General features: G+C 42.5%; 1 protein-coding gene across 2 annotated transcripts in view; it reads left to right on the top strand.

The window, feature by feature from the left end:
- The window catches only part of OC90 (otoconin 90), a 265,718-nt gene that overhangs the window by 31,791 nt on the left and 208,174 nt on the right, over positions 1 to 25,753 (top strand). For both annotated transcript variants that reach the window (XM_073679899.1, XM_073679900.1), the window contains exons 4-9: positions 2,835 to 2,891; positions 4,638 to 4,812; positions 7,446 to 7,558; positions 15,288 to 15,416; positions 19,873 to 19,923; positions 24,094 to 24,141. In XM_073679899.1, the coding sequence (XP_073536000.1) occupies positions 2,835 to 2,891; positions 4,638 to 4,812; positions 7,446 to 7,558; positions 15,288 to 15,416; positions 19,873 to 19,923; positions 24,094 to 24,141 (573 nt within the window). The remainder of the gene's footprint in view (positions 1 to 2,834; positions 2,892 to 4,637; positions 4,813 to 7,445; positions 7,559 to 15,287; positions 15,417 to 19,872; positions 19,924 to 24,093; positions 24,142 to 25,753) is intronic.

Below are 25,753 nucleotides of genomic sequence, written 5' to 3'. Positions count from 1 at the left end.
TTGGTTGCTGGTCACCTGGGCTCATGGTCAGAGGGAGGTATAAAAGGTGGGCACCATCTTAGATCTGGGTTCTGTCCACAGAGGAGAAGACAGGGAGTAGAGGCTCTGTAGGAGCTCTACTCCAGGAGGGCCTAGTGAGAGGCAGAGGAGGAGGTGAATGGGAGCTGTGGTGTCACCTCAGCCCAGCTCCAAGAGAAAGGAACAGGAAGGAACAGGAAAGAAGAAGAGAGAGAGAAACAGAAGGGCTCAGGAACAAGAAGGTGGAAGGGACCCTAAGAACCCACGAGAATACAGGGTGAAGGGTCAGGCAGATTAAGGGTGCCGGATCCCAAGTTGGTGGAGGAGAAACTACCCTCAGCCAAAGATAGGTCGTCGTGATCATCTATTGGTGCGACACCTCATCAAACCTGCTAGGAAGGCACCATATAGGACTGCGGAGGACGGGGCCCACGTTTAACCGCACAAGTCCGCGGCAGCCGGACAAAAGTGGGTCACTGGTGAGGCAGGCCAGAGGAAGGATTGAAGGGGGTCCTGAGCCATACTCCTGAGCTGCCTGGGAGTTGACCGAGCCCCTCACCTAGTGGGCGCCGCACGGCTCGGGCAGTCATTGCCAGCTGAAGTGACTAGGATATTAACCGTGAGTAAAGACCCTGGACTGCAGTACGTTGTCTGTGTGCTTTTTCGCTCCTCCGGCACTACCGGTACTGGGACTCTCACCACCATCACTCCCACCATCCACTACACTGCCCTGGGGCCGCACTCTTCCCGTGGGGAGTCACACCATCCCAGCTGCATACATCATCAGCCCCAGCGGTCTGCCCTGCAGCGGCGGTTCCTAATAACCGCAATCCACGGGTGGCGTAGTCGGACATCTCTTAAAACATCTAAAAGACAGCCACTGGTCTGACCACCCTGAGCCACGGGACCGGGTCGCCACTACTACCCCCATCGTCTCCCTATTGCCCGGTTCCGAGTGCCCCACGGCCCAGGGGGCGAGTAACATGCTTCTCTGGGAAATTAAGCATGCAAATTGTCTCTTCAGAGATGAAGAGGACTTGTACTCTATAGCGCCACCTATGGGAAGCAGCAATCCTAAAAGTCTAAATCAATTCTTTAACGAACCTTGCAATATGACTTAGGATAAAAGCCAAACTAGAATCTCAATTTGCAGACACGGTGTTTCGGTTTGTTGCCCCTCATCAGTGCAAAGTATGAGATCTGATTTGGCTAAGTGAGAGGCTCAGGACTGGGGTTTAAGGGGTAATGTTGCTTCTTGTGGAGAGTGACAAGCCAAGCCTGGCATGTCAGAGTTAGGGAACTTATAAGTCATGCATGCTCCTCTGGGAAATTATTTAGGATCGATGCTTCCAATAAGTGACGCAAGAGTTCTAGTCCTTTCCCTCATTGAAAAGACAACTTGCATATTTAGTGAGGCGTGAGAAATCTATCATACAACGTGCACCAATTTATTTAGTAATTACAAGTACTAACTAGAATTTCAAGTTCTATCCAAATAAGTGCTATGTCCATAGAGTAGTTGTACAGGATTAGAAAATATGACTGTTGCATTTCAAAATGTTTGTGCCACACCTGTCCTTAGGCTGCATTTGGTATTGCACCTCAGCCTCATTCAGTTTAATGAAGCTCATTTGCAATACTAGACATAACCCAGTGACAGGTGTGGCATTGGTTCTAGAAATACACCAGCCAAGTTTTTCTCATTTTATATAAGGGGAGTAACAAGAGCCTTTGGGGCAACTTCTACACCTGGGTGCCCACCAACTTTCCTTTTCACTTCCCAGCTAAAAAAAAACTCCACAAATATATATCAATATCAAGAACTTTGTGACACCATATGCATCATTCTGGCACCATATTAATAATTATCCCATATATAAATAATGCCTCATTGTGCCTCCATGGATTAATAACATCCCCTGTGTGTCCTTAACAAAGAGTACTGTCATAAACTCTTTGTACCTTTAAAAAAATGCAATGAAACTCACCTGACCCCTCTCCCAACATAGATCTGGTCCACCTCCCTGGAATCAGCCAGGCACAGATGGCACAATGAAGTGATGTCTTCATGCTGCCTGACGTGCTCCCAGCACTTTAGACGTCTTGCACGTCACAGACCTAAAGCAGCAGAATAAGTGGTGGAGCAGGGAGCCGAAAGCTCTCTACTCTGCCACATTTTTTAACTCTATTCTTGTCATGAAGATACCAAACGCGTTTAAAGCAGTACATGACTGGGATTCCGGTCGGGTCCCCCCGTAATCGTCCCCCTCAACACCAGATGGCGGTCGTGACCTCAGCTCCATCAAGGTATTCCCCTTGCTTTATATAAATTATAATAATGAAATATAAAATTTTATCTACTTCCAAAAATGTACAAATTCAAAAGCAAAATCAAAGTTGTTTTTTTTTTAAAAAAAAAAAGTTATGGCTCTTGGAATGCAGTGAAGCAAAAATGGAAAAATCCTCCTAAAGATGAGAAATGTCTACATCCTTAGAAGGTTAAGGTTACTCCTGGTAAACATCACACGTCCTGCATTCTGTTCAGATTGCATTTATTATTTTTGCCATTGTCTCCATTATTTATGTTGCCGCCCTTTGGAGTAAAATGAGTGGAAGGTTCAACTTGACATGGCTAAAGGTCTACTTATTTGTTGTCATTACCATTTATGGTCTTCTACAAAGACTTTGAGATGTGAAATTTTGAGCCTGGTGGATTGATTTCACCCTTTCTAATATAGATTATCATTAAATCTTAAGTTGCTATATAAAGTTTTAGGAGCATCGACCTGACACATCTTTTATTTGGTTTCTTTCAGACAACTTCACGTTCGATGGGGTCTTTAAAAACATAGAAAGTGTCACATTATTTCTTGGTAAGTCATGCAAAAATTGGACAAAAATGTTGTAATTGTTGTTCATTTCCTTGAGATTTAGGACTATTTAAGCATCTATCAAAGTAATTACATTTATGGTGATGAAAAAAGGGCTGTCAATCTGCTTTCATAAAAAGAACAGTGCCATACACGTCTTACGGGTTTTGTGCAGTATTGAAGCTCAGTCCCATTTACCTCATATGAGATTACTACTTGTAGTAGCAATCAAAATTATTCAACCCCATAAGTTTATTAGCAAACTTTACTAATGCAATGTAACTATTATTCTACCCTTCATGATAAGCATCTTTAGCACTTAGTAAAACCCCTCTGGCTGTTATGACCTGCTGTAAACGCAATATCTAGTCACCAGCTTTTGAAAGCATTCCTGAGGAATGTTAGCCCATTCCTCATTGGCAATGGCCTCCGGGTCACTAAAATTCTTGGCTTTGCGTGCAGCAACTGCCCTCTTCACATGCCACTTTAAATTTTCTATGGGGTTCAAGTCAGGCGACTGTAACTACCACTCCAGAATCTTCCCTGACTTCATCTGAAATCAAGTCTTGGTGGACTTTGAGATACGCTTGGGATCATTGTCTTGTTGGAAGGTCAGACAAGCTTGAGCTTTTTCACAGAAGCCATGATGTTTTCTCCTAGGATTTCCTGACACTTGATTGAGTCTATCTTGCTCTCCATGTGCTGCAAGTTTACAGTGACAGAGGAAGCAAATGACATCGCCAAGACACCATAGCATCACCAAGCCACCACCAAACTTTACTGTAGTCATCACCGAGCTAACGCCATGATTTACAGTAGGCATCGCTGAGACACTGCCATATTTCACTGTAGGCATCACAGAGCCACCGCCATGCTTCTTTGCAGTGATCACCTAGCCATCACCATGCTTCACTGTGGTCATCACCAAGCCACCACCATGCTTCACTGTAGACATTACCTAGTCACTGCCATGCTTCACTGTAAGCATCACCAATCCACTGCTATGCTTAACTGTAGGCATCACCAATCCACTGTCATGTTCAACTGAAGCCATTAAGTCACCAACATGCTTTACTATAGTCATCACCAATTAACTGCCGCTTTACTGTAGGGATCCTTGATCTACCTCCATGCATCACTGTAGTCATCAAGCCATCGCCATGCTTCACTGTAGGCATTACTGAGCTGCCACCATGCTTCAGTGTAGCCCTACTGAGCCATTGCCATGCTTTCCTGTAGCCATCATCGAGCCAGTGCCATGCTTTGCTGCAGGCATCACCGAGCTCCTGCCATGCTTCACTGTAGGCATCACCAAACAACTTCCATGCTCCACTGTGGTCAGCGGGATCTTTTCTATTTGCTTCATTCTTTCTCCTCCAGATATACAGTACAGTATATGCAGTAGGCAGTAAAAGTGGAATTTTGAGGTGAATTTGCAGAATCCTCTCGCTATATTAGTTGTGCTCAGATATTCACATTGTTTTTGATTCATTGGTTTGTTGCAAACAGGAGAAAGTTTGTGAATTTTGCTAATAAACCCAATGCAATGCAGGGGTGGCGTAATGTTGGTTGCAGTTGTACAAGTGGCATTAGAGATAGATTTAGTTCTTTCGGAGGAGCACTATTTTGCCTCTGAGTCACTCCCATCCATATCCTGGGATTCCTCACTATGTGACCCTATAATGTGACTGAACATCACGGACCCTTCCTTCGCTGCTTTGCTATAATACGGTCTTTTTTCTTCTGCAGATTGTCTGGGCTCCCATTTTACATGGTTACAAGTCATATTTACCAATTTCCCTGCTTTACTTAATTTTGTGAGTAAATTAAAATGTGTAACTGGACTTTGTCCCAAAGACCTCGAAGACTATGGCTGTGCCTGTAGATATGAGCTGGAAGGGTTACCCATCGATGCAGCTGACAGGTGAGACCATAGGGGACAGACCTGTTATGTCACTCACATAGACATTTTGAGAATTAACCCTTTCATCTATCGGCCATGTACGATTCATATCCGGTCGATGTTTTGAGCTAAGCCCGTACACAGTCAGCACCTGCCTGTAACAGCAGCGATCAGAGTTTTGCCGAAATTGCTGCTGTTAACCCCTTAATTTCCATTGTCCATATCTGACAGCTGCACTTAAAGGGACTGTGTCAGCACAGAATAACTGTTTAAACTAAGTCCCGTCGCTTGGTGCATCATGGCGCGGTCAGTCATTTATAATACACCTTCCTACCTGCTTCTTTTCCCTCAATCTCGACCCTCCTTTTCTATAATTGACAGCTTTGGCTTCATAGAGCCAGAGAGAGGCAGAGATACAGTTATATGAAAAAGTTTGGACACCCCTATTAATCTTAAGCTTAATGTTTTATAAAAATTGGTGTTTTTGCAACAGCTATTTCAGTTTGATATATGTAATAACTGTTGGACACAGTAATGTTTCTGCCTTGAAATGAGGTTTATTGTACTAACAGAAAATGTGCAATCTGCATTCAAACAAAATTTGACAGGTGCATAAGTATGGGCACCCTTATCATTTTCTTGTTTTAAATACTCCTAACTACTTTTTACTGACTTATTAAAGCATTTTTTTTGGTTTTGTAACCTCATTGAGCTTTGAACTTCATAGCCAGGTGTATGCAATCATGAGAAGAGCTTCTTAAAGTGGCCACTTGCAAGTTGTTCTCCTGTTTGAATCTCCTCTGAAGAGTGGCATCATGGGCTCCTCAAAACAACTGTCAAATGATCTGAAAACAAAGATTATTCAACATAGTTGTTCAGGGGAAGGATACAAAAAACTGTCTCAGAGATTTAACCTGTCAGTTTCCACTGTGAGGAACATAGTAAGGAAATGGAAGAACACAGGGACAGTTCTTGTTAAAGCCAGAAGTGGCAGGCCAAGAAAAACATCAGAAAGGCAGAGAAGAAGAATGGTGAGATCAGTCAAGGACAATCCTCAGACCACCTCCAGATATCTGCAGCATCAACTTGCTGCAGATGGTGTCACTGTGCATCGGTCAGCTATACAACGCACTTTGCACAAGGAGAAGCTGTATGGGAGAGTGATGCGAAAGAAGCCGTTTCTGCAAGCACGCCACAAACAGAGTCAGCTGAGGTATGCAAAAGCACATTTGGAGAAGCCAATTTCTTTTTGGAAGAAGGTCCTTTGGACTCATGAAACCAAGATTGAGTTGTTTGGTCATACAAAAAGGCATTATGCAGGGCGGCAAAAAAACACAGCATTCCAAGAAAAACACTTGCTACCCACAGTAAAATTTGGTGGAGGTTCCATCATGCTTTAGGGCTGTGTGGCCAATGCTGGCACCGGGAATCTTGTTAAAGTTGAGGGATGCATGGATTCCACTCATTATCAGCAGATTCTTGACAATAATGTTCAAGAATCAGTGACAAAGTTGAAGTTACGCAGGGGATGGATCTTTCAGCAAGACAATGATCCAAAACACTGCTCCAAATCTACTCAGGCATTCATGCAGAGGAACAATTACAATGTTCTGGAATGGCCATCCCAGTCCCCAGACCTGAATATCATTGAACATATGTGGGATCCTTTGAAGAGGGCTGTCCATGCTCGGCAACCATCAAACTTAACTGAACTGGAATTGTTTTGTAAAGAGGAATGGTCAAAAATACCTTCATCCAGGATCCAGGAAATCATTAATAGCTGCAGGAAGCGACAAGAGGCTGTTATTTTTGCAAAAGGAGGATCTACTAAATATTAATGTCACTTTTCGGGTGAGGTGCCCATACTTATGCACCTGTCAAATTTTGTTTGAATGCAGATTGCACATTTTCTGTTAGTACAATAAACCTCATTTCAAGGCAGAAACATTACTGTGTCCAACAGTTATTACATAGATCAAACTGAAATAGCTGTTGCAAAAACACCAATTTTTATGAAACATTAAGGTTAAGATTAATAGGGGTGCCCAAACTTTTTCATATAACTGTAGATGGAAACCAAGCAGGTGGTGTATATAAATGATTGGCCGTGCCATGGAGCACCGATTGCCTGTTCTTTGTTTGAACAGTCATTTAAGGCACTCAGTTGCAGGGTGTCAATGGGTTGTCTGCTGAACCATGTTGGTACTCCTGTGAATCCCAGCTGCAGGCCAGGCTTCAAAGGAGACCGTCATTTTAGCTATATACTGCAATATCGTTGTGTTATAGTATATAGAACAAGAGATGAAACAAGCCCTCTAATGCCTATGTCAATGGAAAAATAAAAAAGTTATGGCTTGTGGAAGAAGGGGAGAAAAACAATGGCGCAAAAATGAAAAGTGGCTGCGGTGGGCAGGGGTTAAAGGATTAGGAACCTATGGATATGTTCTGCAAGAAACAGCGCCACATCTGTCTATAGGTTGTGGCAGGTATTGCAGCTCTTCTCTTTTAAAGTGAATGGGGCTGCAGTTCCTCGCACATCCTGTGGACAGGTATGTCGTCATTTTTGTATGAAAGCAGCCATGTATTCTCGCCACCCTTTTAAGATGAGAATGTGATTTGCTTCAATGGGTGACACCATAAAATCTTTATTTCAGTTGCTGTTTTCAGCATCGCAAGTGTTATGAAGAAGCTTTGGAGATGGATTGTGTTTGGGACCCTGCTAAAATTAGTGCAGATGTTAGTTGTCTCACGAAGAACCTGACTTGTGGTAAGATGACATGGGCACCTCACAGGTGGGCTCTGCTGCATATGGGGTGGGCAGAGGAATGTGTTTTTGTTCATCAGTTTTGATGATTGCATCTGGACCCAAAAAGGCCATGGACTCCGCAAGTATTATCTATGCATACTCGGGTGCAAGCCTACAGAAGATCATAGAGTGATGCTATGCAATGGTGAGCAGAGAAGTCTGAAGATTCGAGCTTGTTTGGATTACACGTCCTTGTGTTGCCCGTATGCATCGGATATCATACGAACAGCACATGACCTAGACGGCTCAATGGTATAGTTCACATGAACTATGGTCCACGTGTAAAAAATTGCAACTTGCACTAGTCTGATCTGTTGTTCAAGTGAGACTCACCCATTAAACTCAATAGTTTATCTCCATTTTTGATCTCCATTTTTCAATTCTGTGTATCATTCATATGTCCATTTTTTACTTGTGTGGCATCCATGTATCCTTTTTTTTTTTACATCCGTTTTTACTTGAACAATTTAATAAATAATACAGGTCAAATACAGTTTCCAATCGTAATAATTTCAATGGATCCACGAAAAACGGCTGACATACAGATGATAACTTATATGTGATCCGCTTTTTATGGGCGAATCTGATGGGCGAATCTGATCCGGAATATGGATCAAAGCTGTGCAAGCTGCAATTTTTTACACGTAGACCATCAGTGCATTAATAAAAACGTACATTTACTTGCATTGGTCTGCGTACCATCCGCATGCTACTCGTTTTTCATGCGCCTAGAATATTGGTTTTGGAGGGCACCATCCATAAGAAGGGTTCATCCTAGACATACCATAAATATACAGGTGCTTCTCACAAAATTAGAATATCATCAAAAAGCTAATTTATTTCAGTTTTTCAATACAAAAAGTGAAACTCATATATTATATAGAGTCATTACACACAGAGTGATATATTTCAAGTGTTTATTTCTGTTAATGTTGATGATTATGGCTTACAGCCAATGAAAACACAAAAGTCATTATCTCAGTAAAGTAGAATAATTAACAAAAACAACAGCAGCAAAGGCTTCCTAAGCGTTTAAAATGGTCCCTTAGTCTGTTTCAGTAGGCTCCACAATCATGGGGAAGACTGCTGACTTGACAGATGTCCAGAAAGCAGTCATTGACACACTCCACAATGACGGTAAGCCACAAAAGGTCATTACTAAAGAAGCTGGCTGTTCACAGAGTGCTGTATCCAAGCAGATTAATGGAAAGCTGAGTGGAAGGAATAAGTGTGGTAGAAAAAGGTGAACAAGCAACCGGGATAACCACAACCTTGAAAGGATTGTTATGAAAAGGCCATTCAAAAATTTGGGGGAGATTGACAAGGAGTGGACTGCTGCTGGAGTCATTGCTTCAAGGGCCACCACACACCGACGTATCCAGGACATGGGCTACAAGTGTCGCATTCCTTGTGTCAAGCCACTCATGACCAATAGACAACGCCAGAAGCGTCTTACCTGAGCCAAGGAGAGAAAGACCTGGACTGTTCTCAGTGGTCCAAGGTGTTGTTTTCAGATGAAAGTAAATTTTGCATTTCATTTGGAAATCAAGGTCCCAGAGTCTGGAGGAAGAGTGGAGAGGCCACAATTCAAGCTGCTGGAGGTCTAGTGTGAAGTCTCCACAATCAGTGATGGTTTGGGGAGCCATGTCATCTGCTGGTGTAGGTCCACTGTGTTTTATCAAGACCAAAGTCAGCGCAGAGGTCTGCCAGGACATTTTACAGCACTTCATGCTTCCCTCTGCCGACAAGCTTTATGGAGATGGAAATGTCATTCTCCAGCAGGACTTGGCCCCTGTCCACACTGCCAAAAGTACCAATACCTGGTTTACACACAACAGTATCACTGTGCTTGATTGGCAGCAAACTCGCCTGACCTTAACCCCATAGAGAATCTATTATAGAGAATCTATGGGGTATTGTCAAGAGGAAGATGAGGGACACCAGACCCAACAATGCAGACGAGCTGAAGGCTGCTATCAAAGCCACCTGGGCTTCCATAACACCTCAGCAGAGCCACAGACTGATCACCTCCATGCCACATTGCCGCATTGATGCAGTAACTGATGCAAAAGGAGCCCGACCAAGTATTGAGGGCATTTACTGAGCATACATTTCAGTAGGACAACATTTCGGATTTTAAAAACATTTTTCAACCTGTTGTTATAAAGTATTCTAATTTACTGAGATAATGACTTTTGTGTTTTCATTGGCTGTAAGCCATAATCATCAATATTAACAGAAATAAACACTTGAAATAGATCACTCTGTGTGTAATGACTCTATATAATATGTGAGTTTCACTTTTTGTATTGAAGAACTGAAATAAGTTAACTTTTTGATGATATTCTAATTTTGTGAGAAGCACCAGTAATAGATGCAAAAAAGAGGAAAGAAGGTATGTAAACATAAGAGATCACCTTAAAAATATTCTTTATTTGTATTAACATCAAGCCAAACACACATTAATTAAAAACATTTAAAAACACGAGTATCGCCGCTACCGATGCGGCTTCATCAGGGGGGAATGCTGTCATTTTGCATACGGACAGCACACAGACGTTTCATATGCTCGCCTGAACGAGCTTTAAAAAAGCTTTTATTGTTTGCTCTTCATACAGTGTAACTAAAGACACAGAAAATATAAATGTGTATTCCAGTGATTATACATTAATTTATGGAAGGCCAATATATACTGTATTTTTATCTTATATAGAAACCTATATTCCCCCTCTATGTCATCATGGAATGGATGAAAATAAGTGTCACAGATGACTAAAGTTTTCATCTATAGCATTAGTTTTTCCATCGGTTTCCTTTTTTTTTTTTTAAATACAATATTACGGTAAAAGGAGAAAAAAATATTTAATATGTGATATCCACTGTTTTTTTCCCATCTTTTCATTAAGAAAATGGATGGGAAGAATGATGTCATTTTAGAAGGACAATCCGTGGAGTTATGCATGAGATAAATACATGGCTGTTATCAGAAATAGTTGGACTCCATATGGGAAAATAGTCAGAGCCATTGAACCACCTATAATTTTTATCACTATTACGGTATATATCAGCCAGAGACCGGTCACACAAGCTTCCCCATAATGCCTTACAACTATCACATCACATGGTACAGCACAGCCAATCTGGAAGGACTATCACAGCCTGTATAAAAGCTGAGGCAGGAATGCAGCTGCCCTTTTGTGGTAAATTTGGATAATGAGAGGATGTCACATCTCAGCAAAAGAGATAGGAGAAGAAAGCCATAAAAGACTGAAAAAAACATGCCATATAGTGGGTGACAGAAAAACAGAGAAGATTAGTGTGGGAGGAAAAAAGAATAATACAGATATAATTGGTAGGGAAGGAAAGATAGGAGTGCCATATGCGATTCGATACGATACTTTTGATTCATGGTGAATCGAAATTTCTTGTAAAATTATGCAAAACTGGTGAAATCAAATGTCATCTCAGCTCCTTTCAGAAATGATGGGATATTTAAGCAAAAGCGCATATTATACATTTAGTGGGTCCATAGGGCAGATGTAACAAAATGCTAATTGGGGCTGACAAATTTACATTTCTGGAACATGAAGTACAGGTGGTAAGAAACAGAAAGCCCATCATTACCTATTAAATATGGCCCTTTGGTAGGACCCAGGAAGAGACTGGTCAGTAAAGTATGGGAGACAGAAGACCACAGGAGGGTTTGGATCCCTGTTATCGGTACCAACTTCCCTGCCTTGATGGTTGCCCTGAAAAATCGTCCTTTTTCTGAGCAAAGTGTAACTTAAAGAGTAACTGTCGTTATAATTTTTATTTCATTAATCAATATTACACATGAGAATGAACAACTTTGTAATATATCTTATCAGAGGAATCTACTTCTTTCTCCTCCTGCACTGATCATTCACTCTCAATTCATGGGTAAAATCTGTATTCAGACAGATATTCACATTACTGAGATAGGAGATGACAGTTGGTGCCTATAAGATTCTTTGTAGAGGGAAGGAGGGAGGAGCTAGAGGCGGGCACAAGTTCTCCATAGAATTTTATGAGCACCAACTGTCATCTCCTATCTGAGTAATGTGAGAAAACTGTATTAACTGAGGACACATTTTACCCTTGAAAAATTAGTTCAGGAGGAGAAAGACGCAGATTTCTCTAATAAGATATATTACAAAGTTTCTTATCTTCATGTGGACTATTGGTTTATGATAAGAAAAATTATTTTAAATATATTTTTTTTAAAATAATTAAATAAAATGAAGGTTACTCTTGAAATCTCCTGGAACTCAATGCAAGAACTGGGCTCAGACTTACAATTTTAAGTGAGCCTGTCACCAGGTTTGCCCCATATGAGATACGGCCACCACTTCCAGCCCTATAATGCTGTACATATGCCCCCGATCCAGTCTGCAAGACAAAAAAAATACCTTTTATTATACTCACTTAAAGGGCGATCCGGTCCGATGGGCATCGCTGGTCTTGGTCTAGCACCTCCCTTCTTGTGATGCTGTCCTCTTTCTTGCTTCGTGTGGAAGACACATCTCTATGTCACAGGATCCCTGACATCGCACTCCTGCGCAGGCGTACCTCTCTGCTCTATTGAGGGCAGATATCCCGAAGTACCTAAGCAAGAAAAAATACGAATATACGGCCAAAAATATAAAGAAAATAGAAAAAATATCTTTATTGAGAAATATATATATAAATAATCACAACATCATTTCAGGCTATGGTGGCACGACATATGTCAGAAGACATTACACAGAGACAAATAAAACATATTTAAAAACAACCACCAGGTGTCACCACAGAGTACAGATATCGCATGCCTCACATATCACTTAGGGTAATCATATCTGTAGACAAATAAATGGCTACCACTAGCACACCCACATAGAGACATAAACCTTCATAGTACATATCAATTATAGGAAAATAGCAAAAGGAGGAAATGTCACATCAGAGATATGATTCACCTTGTAATGGGATTGAGACTGCACGCTGTGTGGCTCCCCGACGCGCGTTTCGGCGCTCCCGCCTTTGTCAAGGGGATTGACAATCAATTGAGGGCAGAGCAAAGCACTACAGTGCGCATGCATCGGGAAAGGTCAAAAAGCCCCGGCGCATGCGCACTGCAGTACTTTACTCTGCCCTGGTCAGGACAGAGAAGTACGCCTGCACAGGAGCACTATGCCAGGGACGGGTATGGATGGCGTAGAGACGCGTCATCCACACGAAGCAAAAAGGAGGACAGCATCGAAAGAAGGGAGGCGCCGGACCAGGATCAGCGACGCCCCTTGGAACGGACTGCCCTGCAGGTGAGTATAATAAAAAGTGGTTTTCTTTTGTTGCAGGTTGAATCGGGGGCTTATATACAGCATTATAGAATGCTGTATTTCAGGTGGTGGCCGTATCTCATATGGGGCAAACCTGGTAGCAAGTTCCCTATAAATTACTGTTGTCTTCTCATTTGGCCTTTGAGTCCTTCAGATGTCAGGACACAGGTACAACCACCACCCTCGCACCATCGCACCCTCTACAGCTTTGCCCCCAGATTCTTTAGCTTTATGGCGTGGTTACCAAAACCACATCCAAAATTGGACTTTTTGGGCCTTCCTGGGAGTGGCGCTCATGTATATTGGTAAGTACAGTACTCCAGAGAAGACATCTTCCGGATTCTGTAAGTTGTGCACAGCTTCCTACAAAGCGGGCTTATACCGTATGCATATGGGTCTGATCTATGGGGCTTATACCGTATGCATATGGGTCTGATCTATGGGGTTTATACCGTATGCATATGGGTCTGATCTATGGGGCTTATACCGTATGCATATGGGTCTTATCTATGGGGCTTATACCGTATGCATATGGGTCTGATCTATGGGGCTTATACCGTATGCATATGGGTCTGATCTATGGGGCTTATACCGTATGCATATGTGTCTGATCTATGGGGCTTATACCGTATGCATATGGGTCTGATCTATGGGGCTTATACCGTATGCATATGAGTCTTATCTATGGGGCTTATACCGTATGCATATGGGTCTGATCTATGGGGCTTATACCGTATGCATATGGGTCTGATCTATGGGGTTTATACCGTATGCATATGGGTCTGATCTATGGGGCTTATACCGTATGCATATGGGTCTGATCTATGGGGCTTATACCGTATGCATATGGGTCTGATCTATGGGACTTATACCGTATGCATATGGGTCTTATCTATGGGGCTTATACCGTATGCATATGTGTCTGATCTATGGGGCTTATACCGTATGCATATGGGTCTGATCTATGGGGCTTATACCGTATGCATATGAGTCTTATCTATGGGGCTTATACCGTATGCATATGGGTCTGATCTATGGGGCTTATACCGTATGCATATGGGTCTTATGTATGGGGCTTATACCGTATGCATATGGGTCTGATCTATGGGGCTTATACCGTATGCATATGGGTCTTATCTATGGGGCTTATACCGTATGCATATGAGTCTTATCTATGGGGCTTATACCGTATGCATATGGGTCTGATCTATGGGGCTTATACCATATGCATATGGGTCTGATCTATGGGGCTTATACCGTATGCATATGGATCTGATCTATGGGGCTTATACCGTATGCATATGGGTCTGATCTATGGGGCTTATACCGTATGCATATGGGTCTGATCTATGGGGCTTATACCGTATGCATATGGGTCTGATCTATGGGGCTTATACAGTATGCATATGGGTCTGATCTATGGGGCTTATACCGTATGCATATGGGTCTGATCTATGGGGCTTATACCGTATGCATATGGGTCTGATCTATGGGGCTTATACCGTATGCATATCGGTCTGATCTATGGGGCTTATACCGTATGCATATGGGTCTGATCTATGGGGCTTATACCGTATGCATATGGGTCTGATCTATGGGGCTTATACAGTATGCATATGGGTCTGATCTATGGGGCTTATACCGTATGCATATGGGTCTGATCTATGGGGCTTATACAGTATGCATATGGGTCTGATCTATGGGGCTTATACCGTATGCATATGAGTCTTATCTATGGGGCTTATACCGTATGCATATGGGTCTGATCTATGGGGCTTATACCGTATGCATATGGGTCTGATCTATGGGGCTTATACCGTATGCATACGAGTTCATATGGACTTCTGATCTACCAGTAACCTTCATCAATTCTTATTGCTCCTGTCCAGGAGCCTTTGAGGTCCGATGGTCACCAGATAAGGCCACATTTACCTTTATTTGTCTTCTTCTTCATTTGGGAATAAGTTTATAAAATGAATAGTAAAATGTTGTCACAGATGATCAAAGCTTTCAGCAATGACATTGGTTTTTTTTTCATCTGTGACCTTTTGCATTTTAGACAATACTTTTTTTTTTTAATTACATTTACCAGGTAAGGAGTTATTATTTTGTTCTTATATTGGTCTCAGAAACCTCTTTTAATTAAGACCTAATAATGACCTGAAATCCAAGTAAACCGTAATTAAAGCGTGTTTATGTTTTACTACAATCCCCCTTTAATAAGACCATGTGAGGGCTACAGTGGCGGTGAATGGCGGTGGTCTGTGTGCATTGTACATGCCATTATAAAGGAGGACAGATGGTGGAAAGCAGATCTATAAATGGGGTCTTGTGTTTGTCTTACCCCCTAGAGTCTGGCAGTGGTTGTGAGAAACTCCTCTGTGATTGCGACAAAGCCGCCATTGAGTGTTTTGTGAACACGCACGTTAACTCTTCGCTGAAAGGAATGGATATCGCATTCTGCCCGGCTCCCATTACAGGTACAAATTACACACTGTTAACCTCAGAGACGCAGGTGGCCATGAATTCTAAACTGGGAAAGAAGACTTCTGGCTCCCTCTCATAGAGGGGTTAATTATTGCAAGTTGTTTCCTTAAAAGCGTAGCTGTCGTTTTAATTTTATTTCATAAACTAATAACACAGATGAATTTAATTAACTTTGTAATATATTCTAACAGAGAAAACTGTTTTTTTTCTCCTCCCGGACTGACATTTCTCTCTCAATTTAGTAATAAAATCTCTTTTCAGTGAAGACAGACTTTCCCATTACAGAGATAGGACATGACAGTTGGTGATTATAAGATCTATGGAGAGGGGAGGAGCTATAGAAATATACGGACATTCTATGGCAACAAATCGCCAGCGACATTAAAATAAATCCCCAAATTTTTTATAAATACATCAATGCCAAAAAGAAAAAAACAGATAGTATAGGCTCCTTAAAAGATGATAATAACATTGTAATTATAGAGGACAAAGAAAAGGCTGAGATATTAAACAGGCACTTTTCATCCATGTACAATAACAAACCGTTTGTTAAAGGGATCTTTCAACAGGAAAAAAATCAAAGTTCACCACCTGATATAACTAGTTTAACGCAAAAAGAAGTACGCCTGCGTCTGACCAAATTAAACAATTGACAAATCCCCCTGTCCAGATGGTATTCATCCACTGATATTGAGGGAGTTTAGCTCAGTAATTAACAGACCACTGTATGTCATATTCTTAGACTCTCTTGTAACTGGGGTATTGCCACAGGATTGGTGGATAGCTGATGTGTAACCGATATTTAGGAAAGGTAAGAAAGTGGATCCAGGCAACTACCGTCCGGTAAAACTGACATCAGTAGCGTGCAACTTTTTTGAGGGCATCATAAGAGATGACCTGCAGAGTTATATCACAGAGAATAATATATTAAATGATAATCAGCACGGATTCATGAAAAATAGGTCGTGTCTAATCAAAATGTTGGGGTTCTATGAGGAGGTAAGTGCAAATCTGGATGTTGGTAATGCGGCTGATGTGATTTATATGGACTTTGCAAAGGCATTTCACACTGTACCACATAACAGCCTTATACTGAAGCTACAAAAGCAAGGACTTGAAGATGACTGAATGGGCAAACACTTTTTAATTTTTTTTTTAATGTAGATAAATGTAGAGTAATGCACCTAGGACGGAGTAATCCTATTGCTGCATATACATTAGATGGGAGGATACTCGGGACTAAAGAACAGGAGAAGGACTTGGGTATTCTGGTTACAAGTAAGCTGAGCAGCAGCACTCAATGTCAAGCAGCAGCCGCAAAAGCAAACAAGGTTTTAGGATGTATAAAAAAAGAAATACAATCCCGCGATCCCAATGTATTGTTACCCCTTTATAAATCACTGGTGAGGCCACATCTGGAATATGGGATCCAGTTTTGGGCTCCACATTTTAAAAAGGATAATCAGAAGTTAGAGTCAGTTCAAAGGTGGCAGCTAGATTATTACAAGGGATGGAGGCCGCTCATATGATGAGAGGTTGGAAAAATTGAGTCTGTTTAGCTTAGAAAAACGATGCCTCAGAGGGGATCTCATTTACATGTATGTGTGTGGTCAGTACAAAGGTCTAGCCCATGGCTTATTCCTTCTAAAGACCATACTAAGGACCAGGGGGCACTCATTACAGGTGGAAGAAAGGAGATTCCGGCACCTAAACAGGAAAGGGTTCTTTACAGTCAGAGCAGTCAGACTGTGGAATTCCGACCACAAGAGGTAGTGATGGCTGACACTAACAGCTTTTATACAAGGGCTGGATGATTTCCTTGATACACATAACATTGTGGGTTACAGTTAAATTAGACAAAATGTTACACCTAGAGTAGTACATTTAATACGGTAATAGGAATTACATAACTAGTATCCTAATTAGGTTTGATCCAGGGTTCTAGAACTGATCCCCTTTTCTCAGGGTCAAGAAGGAATTTTTCCCTGTGACGCATACTGGCTGAAGGCGTCCTGGGGTTTTTGCCTTCTTCTGGATCAACAGATTGAGGCATAGGGATTTTAGTAATACCTTTATTAGAATCACAAGAGTAATACAAAATATAAAACTAATTAAAAATTAAATTAAAAACGGGTACATTTTTAATTGTAATAGTGCAGCAATAATAAAAATGGTAATAATAATAATGATACATTTGTGAGGCGTAGTCCCAGTTAGTTAGTAAGTTAGTGTAGGGAGTACAATTGAGGGAGGAAGGTTGAACTTGATGGACCTAGGACTATATTCAACCTACATTACTATGTTACCATGGAGGGGAGGAGCTAGAGGAATACACAGACATTCTATGGAGAGGGGAGGAGCTAGAGGAATACATGGATATTCTATGGAGAGGGGAGGGGCTAGAGGAATACACGGACATTCTATGGACAGGGGAGGAGCTAGAGGAATACACGGACATTCTATGGAGAGGGGAGGAGCTAGAGGAATACATGGACATTCTATGGAGAATGGAGGAGCTAGAGAAATACATGGACATTCTATGGAGAGGGGAGGAGCTAGAGGAATACATGGACATTCTATGGAGAGGGGAGGAGCTAGAGGAATACACAGACATTCTATGGAGAGGGGAGGAGCTAGAGGAATACATGGATATTCTATGGAGAGGGGAGGGGCTAGAGGAATACACGGACATTCTATGGAGAGGGGAGGAGCTAGAGGAATACATGGATATTCTATGGAGAGGGGAGGGGCTAGAGGAATACACGGACATTCTATGGAGAGGGAAGGAGCTAGAGGAATACACGGACATTCTATGGAGAGGGGAGGAGCTAGAGGAATACATGGACATTCTATGGAGAATGGAGGAGCTAGAGAAATACATGGACATTCTATGGAGAGGGGAGGAGCTAGAGGAATACATGGACATTCTATGGAGAGGGGAGGAGCTAGAGGAATACACAGACATTCTATGGAGAATGGAGGAGCTAGAGGAATACACAGACATTCTATGGAGGGGGAGGAGCTTGAGGAATACACGGACATTCTATGGAGAATGGAGGAGCTAGAGGAATACACAGACATTCTATGGAGGGGGAGGAGCTTGAGGAATACACAGACATTCTATGGAGAGGGGAGGAGCTAGAGGAATACACGGACATTCTATGGAGAGGGGAGGAGCTAGAGGAATACACAGACATTCTATGGAGAGGGGAGGAGCTAGAGGAATACACGGACATTCTATGGAGAGGGGAGGAGCTAGAGGAATAGACAGACATTCTATGGAGAGGGGAGGAGCTAGAGGAATACACAGACATTCTATGGAGAGTGGAGGAGTTGGAGGAATACACAGACATTTTATGGAGAGGGGAGGAGCTAGAGGAATACTCAGACATTCCATGGACAGGGGAGGAGCTAGAGGAATACACAGACATTCTATGGACAGGGGAGGAGCTAGAGGAATACACGGACATTCTATGGAGAGGGGAGGAGCTAGAGGAATACACGGACATTCTATGGACAGGGGAGGAGCTAGAGGAATACTCAGACATTCTATGGACAGGGGAGGAGCTAGAGGAATACACGGACATTCTATAGAGAGGGGAGGAGCTAGAGGAATACACGGACATTCTATGGAGAGTGGAGGAGTTGGAGGAATACACAGACATTTTATGGAGAGAGGAGGAGCTAGAGGAATACACGGACATTCTATGGAGAGGGGAGGAGCTAGAGGAATACACGGACATTCTATGGAGAGGGGAGTTGCTAGAGGAATACACGGACATTCTCTGGAGAGTGGAGGAGCTAAATGAATACACAGATATTCTATGGAGAGGGGAGGAGCTAGTGGGAAAGTATATGTAGAGGTTTGTCCATCTATGCCTGCAACTTCAGAGGCCGGAACTATTTAGTCAACTTTTAGGGTGCTCATCAATACCTATTCATTGGGTGTTCTACAGAACATTTAGGATGAGGTTTACAAGTCTCCTAACACCGAATTGGTGCTCTCCGCCATATTCTTTAGACCCATTGTCTACGGTGGCACATGGGAGCAAAGAGGAGAGCAGGTAAGTATCGCCATGCCTGCTCTGGAGTCTGTATTCATTGTGGGGTAGGTAGGAGATGTGTCCTACATAAAGGGCAAATTGTCAAGTGACGTAGCCTCTACTGTGGGCAAGATTCCTGATAGCAGTATTATTAATACTTCTGTAGGATACTGTTGTATGGTGAAAATTATTTGGAATTATTTTGGCTGTGACAGAACTGAAATAAGGTTGGTAGAGGCCCCCAGTAGGACGTCACCCAGAACACACCTGACCCTCTATCTCAGCCTCATATAGAGGGAAACAGTAAAGCTATGCTCCCCTAGATGAGATTTTATTGACATTTAGTGAAATTATCACAAAAGCCCCTCTCCGTGTTTTCAGATTTTTTCTCTGTCATTTATTTTAGTTTCTCCTGAGATTACACTCCAGAATGGTGACGTGATACCGGACTCCAAATGTAAGTCATATTCCTGCTCGCTACTGGATAATGACCAGTTCATTGGATTTTTGTGTCACCTACAAACGTCATCTGGTATAATGTCCCAGGAAGTTTTCTTATTGGAAACAATAGTCTCTCAGTGGCCCTCCAATATTGGGGTAAAATACTGCGGGTGTTGCAGGAAAAGTTGAAAACTGCATAAATTTGTCCTGCACAACATGTGACAGTATCATTATCCTATACCGTCCCCAAGTATCAGTATCAATAAATTCTACCCCAAGTGTCAGCGTCATTATCCTGTACCCCAAGTGTCAGCGTCATTATCCTGTACCCCGAGTGTCAGCGTCATTATCCTGTTCCCCAAGTGTCAGAGTCATTATCCTGTACCCCAAGTGTCATTATCCTGTACCCTGAGTGTCAGTATCATTATCCTGTACCCCAGTGTCAGTGTCATTATCCTGTACCCCAAGTGTCATTATCCTGTACCCCGAGTGTCAGTGTCATTATCCTGCACCCTGAGTGTCAGTATCATTATCCTGTACCCCAGTGTCATTTTCATTATCCTGTACCCCAAGTGTCATTATCCTGTACCCCGAGTGTCAGTGTCATTATCCTGCACCCTGAGTGTCAGTGTCATTATCCTGTACCCCGAGTGTCAGTGTCATTATCCTGTACCCCGAGTGTCAGTGTCATTATCCTGTACCCTGAGTGTCAGTGTTATTATCCTGTACCCCAGTGTCAGTGTCATTATCCTTTACCCCCAGTGTCAGTGTCATTATCCTGTACCCCCAGTGTCATTATCCTGTACCCCGAGTGTCAGTATCATTATCCTGTACCCCGAGTGTCAGTGTCATTATCCTGTACCCCAAGTGTCATTATCCTGTACCCCCAGTGTCATTATCCTGTACCCCCAGTGTCATTATCCTGTACCCCCAGTGTCAGTGTCATTATCCTGTACCCCGAGTGTAATTATCCTGTACCCCGAGTGTCATTATCCTGTACCTTGAGTGTCATTATCCTGTACCCTGAGTGTCAGTGTCATTATCCTGTACCCCGAATGTCATTATCCTGTACCCCGAGTATCAGTGTCATTATCCTGTACCCCGAGTGTCAGTGTCATTATCCTGTACCCTGAGTGTCAGTGTCATTATCCTGTACCCCGAGTGTCATTACCCTGTACCCCGAGTATCAGTGTCATTATCCTGCACCCTGAGTGTCAGTGTCATTATCCTGTACCCTGAGTGTCAGAGTCATTATCCTGTACCCCGAGTGTCAGTGTCATTATCCTGTACCCCGAGTATCAGTGTCATTATCCTGTACCCCGAGTGTCAGTGTCATTATCCTGCACCCTGAGTGTCAGTGTCATTATCCTGTACCCTGAGTGTCAGAGTCATTATCCTGTACCCCAGTGTCAGTGTCATTATCCTGTACCCTGAGTGTCAGTGTCATTATCCTGTACCCTGAGTGTCAGTATCATTATCCTGTACCCCAGTGTCAGTGTCATTATCCTGTACCCCGAGTGTCAGTATCATTATCCTGTACCCCAGTGTCAGTGTCATTATCCTGTACCCCAAGTGTCATTATCCTGTACCCCGAGTGTCAGTGTCATTATCCTGCACCCTGAGTGTCAGTGTCATTATCCTGTACCCCAGTGTCAGTGTCATTATCCTGTACCCCAAGTGTCATTATCCTGTACCCCGAGTGTCAGTGTCATTATCCTGCACCCTGAGTGTCAGTGTCATTATCCTGTACCCCAGTGTCAGTGTCATTATCCTGTACCCCGAGTGTCAGTGTCATTATCCTGTACCCCAGTGTCAGTGTCATTATCCTGTACCCCCAGTGTCATTATCCTGTACCCTGAGTGTCAGTATCATTATCCTGTACCCCGAGTGTCAGTGTCATTATCCTGCACCCTGAGTGTTAGTGTCATTATCCTGTACCCCGAGTGTCAGTGTCATTATCCTGTACCCCGAGTGACAGTGTCATTATCCTGTACCCCAAGTGTCATTATCCTGTACCCCGAGTGTCATTATCCTGTACCTCCAGTGTCATTATCCTGTACCTCCAGTGTCATTATCCTGTACCCCCAGTGTCATTATCCTGTACCCCCAGTGTCAGTGTCATTATCCTGTACCCCGAGTGTCATTATCCTGTACCCCGAGTGTCATTATCCTGTACCCTGAGTGTCAGTGTCATTATCCTGTACCCCGAGTGTCAGTGTCATTATCCTGTACCCTGAGTGTCAGTGTCATTATCCTGTACCCCAGTGTCAGTGTCATTATCCTGTACCCCCAGTGTCATTATCCTGTACCCCCAGTGTCATTATCCTGTACCCCGAGCGTCAGTGTCATTATCCTGTACCCCAGTGTCAGTGTCATTATCCTGTACCCCGAGTGTCAGTGTCATTATCCTGTACCCCAGTGTCAGTGTCATTATCCTGTACCCCAAGTGTCAGTGTCATTATCCTGTACCCCAGTGTCAGTGTCATTATCCTGTACCCCGAGTGTCAGTGTCATTATCCTGTACCCCGAGTGTCAGTGTCATTATCCTGTACCCCGAGTGTCAGTGTCATTATCCTGTACTCCCAGTGTCAGTGTCATTATCCTGTACCCCGAGTGTCAGTGTCATTATCCTGTACCCCAGTGTCAGTGTCATTATCCTGTACCCCAGTGTCTGTGTCATTATCCTGTACCCCGAGCGTCAGTGTCATTATCCTGTACTCCCAGTGTCAGTGTCATTATCCTGTACCCCAGTGTCAGTGTCATTATCCTGTACCCCGAGTGTCATTATCCTGTACCCCAAGTGTCAGTGTCATTATCCTGTACCCCCAGTGTCAGTGTCATTATCCTGTACCCCAGTGTCAGTGTCATTATCCTGTACCCCGAGTGTCAGTGTCATTATCCTGTACCCCAGTGTCAGTGTCATTATCCTGTACCCCCAGTGTCAGTGTCATTATCCTGTACCCCGAGTGTCAGTGTCATTATCCTGTACCCCAGTGTCAGTGTCATTATCCTGTACCCCGAGTGTCAGTGTCATTATCCTGTACCCCAGTGTCAGTGTCATTATCCTGTACCCCCAGTGTCAGTGTCATTATCCTGTACCCCAGTGTCAGTGTCATTATCCTGTACCCCCAGTGTCAGTGTCATTATCCTGTACCCCAGTGTCAGTGTCATTATCCTGTACCCCAGTGTCAGTGTCATTATCCTGTACCCCAGTGTCAGTGTCATTATCCTGTACCCATTATCCTGTGTCATTATCCTGTACCCCAAGCGTATTATTGTTTAATGTCCCAAGTTTCAGTTTCCCTGTTAGTCATCAGTATGTCATGATTCTTATTATTGTACAACATTATTATAAAGTCATTGTTAGGATTTTTTTTCAATACACTTTTGATATAATGTCTCCCAGTAGAAAGACTAATAATTTGCAAACTGTAACGCCACAAACTAAGAACCATAAACCTTTCTTGGAATGACACCGCCATCCAGCAATATATATACTACATATATTTATATTCACTGTATGACACATTTCTGGAAGATGGAGAATACACTCCACGATGCACAACTTCACCCAACATTACTGCTCCACACACAAATGACTACTCCTCATTGTTCTCAATGTGTCACAATTCCCAGAACTACATTCACGAATCATCTTAATTCCCCGGTCGATGGGATTACGACATAAGCACCTGTTTAGTTGTCCTCCCACATTCATTATTCAGAACTTTTCCTACTTTGCAACTTTTCGGCCGTTGGGCTTGTACTAAATTCAACCTCAATAGCTCTTGGGCTTCCTACAAGTACAAAACAGCTGTCTACCTCCTGAAGATGCAATTCTACTGCACGTTTTACCTTCCAGGCAGTTATTCATGCTAATCGGTGGGGGGAAATTGTGATATGTACCAGAGGATATACTTAGACATGGCGTATCTCGTCTATAATTGTAATTGCCTTCTGAGAACGGCAGATGTAAGTGTAAAGGAGAAGATGCCGTGAAGTCTTTCATCCCACGATGTGGGGGAGGAGAAGGTGGCCACATCTGATTTGCATTTTATCTTAAAACAAGGTGTAATATCATATGTGGAACATTTTTCTCTGTGTCTTGGCTTGTAACGACTCATTAATTCATTAACTTCTTTTTTTTTTATATATATATATATATATATATATATATATATTTTAGCACAACAGAATAGAAGTTTGGATACAATGTATGGAGTCAACCAAGAAGGTATGTCCATTACCCGTTAGTGAACCTGTTCTGGTACCACTCTGTATGATGTGAGATTGTTTTAAATTGTTGACCTCCTTGGGACCTCCTTTGATGTGATGTAGGACACATCAAAAAAAACTTGTAAATGAACCAAAAAAAGGTCATTAGACAGTCCAAAAAATTTGATAGAAGATGGCTACATAGAGCAAAGTTGGGGGATGATTCGTTACCCTCAGCAGAGGAAAAGTATCCAGACAACTAGTGAGTATTATCTACAGATGAAGGGCAGAGGGGAAAGAAGAAATTAGGACTAGCAGGAGATGGATGAAGCAATACCATCAATGGCAGTGGCTCCATGAGGAGTAAAGAGACATCTAGTGAACATTGAGAGTGAAGAATAAGAAGGACAGTCGTACACCCATCAATGCTCATTGATTGAGAGGTTGGACATTGAAGGTGAGTAAGAAGAAAAATTAGGGTACATCCATCAGTTATCATTCCTTAAGAATTCTGGAGACCCATCTAGTGAACAATGAGGGTGGTAAAGTATATATGTGAGGGTATGTCCATCTATACTGGTAATTTTAGAGACCAGAATAACCACCTAGTCAACATTGAGGGCATGTAATGAGAAAGTAGAAGGTATGTTCATCAATACGTATTCATTGGATGGTCTGAAGAACCTTTGAGTGAACATTGAGGGTGAGGAAAGAGAAAGTTTAGGGTATGCTCAACAATACTTATTCATTGAGTGATCTACAGAAGACCTTCCGAGTGAACATTGAGGGCTATGAAGGAAAAGGACAAGGTTACAACCATCAATGCTCATTCCTTGAGAGGTCAAAAAGTTAAAGAGAGTAAGAAGAAAAATGAGGGTAGATCCATCAATACTCGTTTCTTGAAAAGTCTGTCGAACCTTCTAGTGAACAATGAGAGTGGGAAAGTATATGTATAGGTTTGTCCATCTATGCCTGCAACTTCAGAGGCCAGAAGAACTATCTAGTCAACTGTGAGGGTGTGGAAGGAGAAAAGTTGAAGGTACGCTCATCAATACCTATTCATTGGGTGGTCTAAAGAAACTATGAGTGAACATTTAGGATGAGGAAGGGCAAAGTTTAGGGTATGCTCTTCAATACCTATGCTTTGAGTGTTTTGAAGAAACTCTGAGTGAACATTGAAGGTAGGTTAAGACAAAGATAAGTCATTCCCATTAATGCCCTTTCCTTTAGAGGTCAGAATAACCATCCAGTTGACATTGAGACAGAGTAAGAGTCCATGTTTATCAGTATCTATTCCTTGAGAGGTCTGAAGACCCTTTTAGTGAGCACTGAGGGTGGGGAAAGAGCAGGATGAAGGTATGTTCATCATTGCCTATTCCTGGAGGGCTTGAAAAATGCATCTGGTCAACAGTAAGGTCTATCAAATCTGTCCATTTGAAAAACACATACCAATGACAGTGGACTGAACATATGGGCATTACAGCAGTGCCAAAGGTGAAAGGGGGACTGTTGACCCTAAACTTGTCTCCAAAGTACTTAAAATTTAAGTGCAGAGCCTACAAAAAATACAATTGATAAGTTCCCCATAAGTTACCCAAACCAAGTGTATCCTGGCTAAAAAAAGGACCAAA

This window comes from Phyllobates terribilis, unplaced genomic scaffold (genome assembly GCF_046119375.1).
Source record: "Phyllobates terribilis strain yellow unplaced genomic scaffold, ASM4611937v1 Scaffold_4__5_contigs__length_816908805, whole genome shotgun sequence".
In the NCBI taxonomy this organism is placed as follows: Eukaryota; Metazoa; Chordata; class Amphibia; order Anura; family Dendrobatidae; genus Phyllobates; species Phyllobates terribilis.
This window is presented reverse-complemented; position numbering and strand designations above follow the sequence as displayed.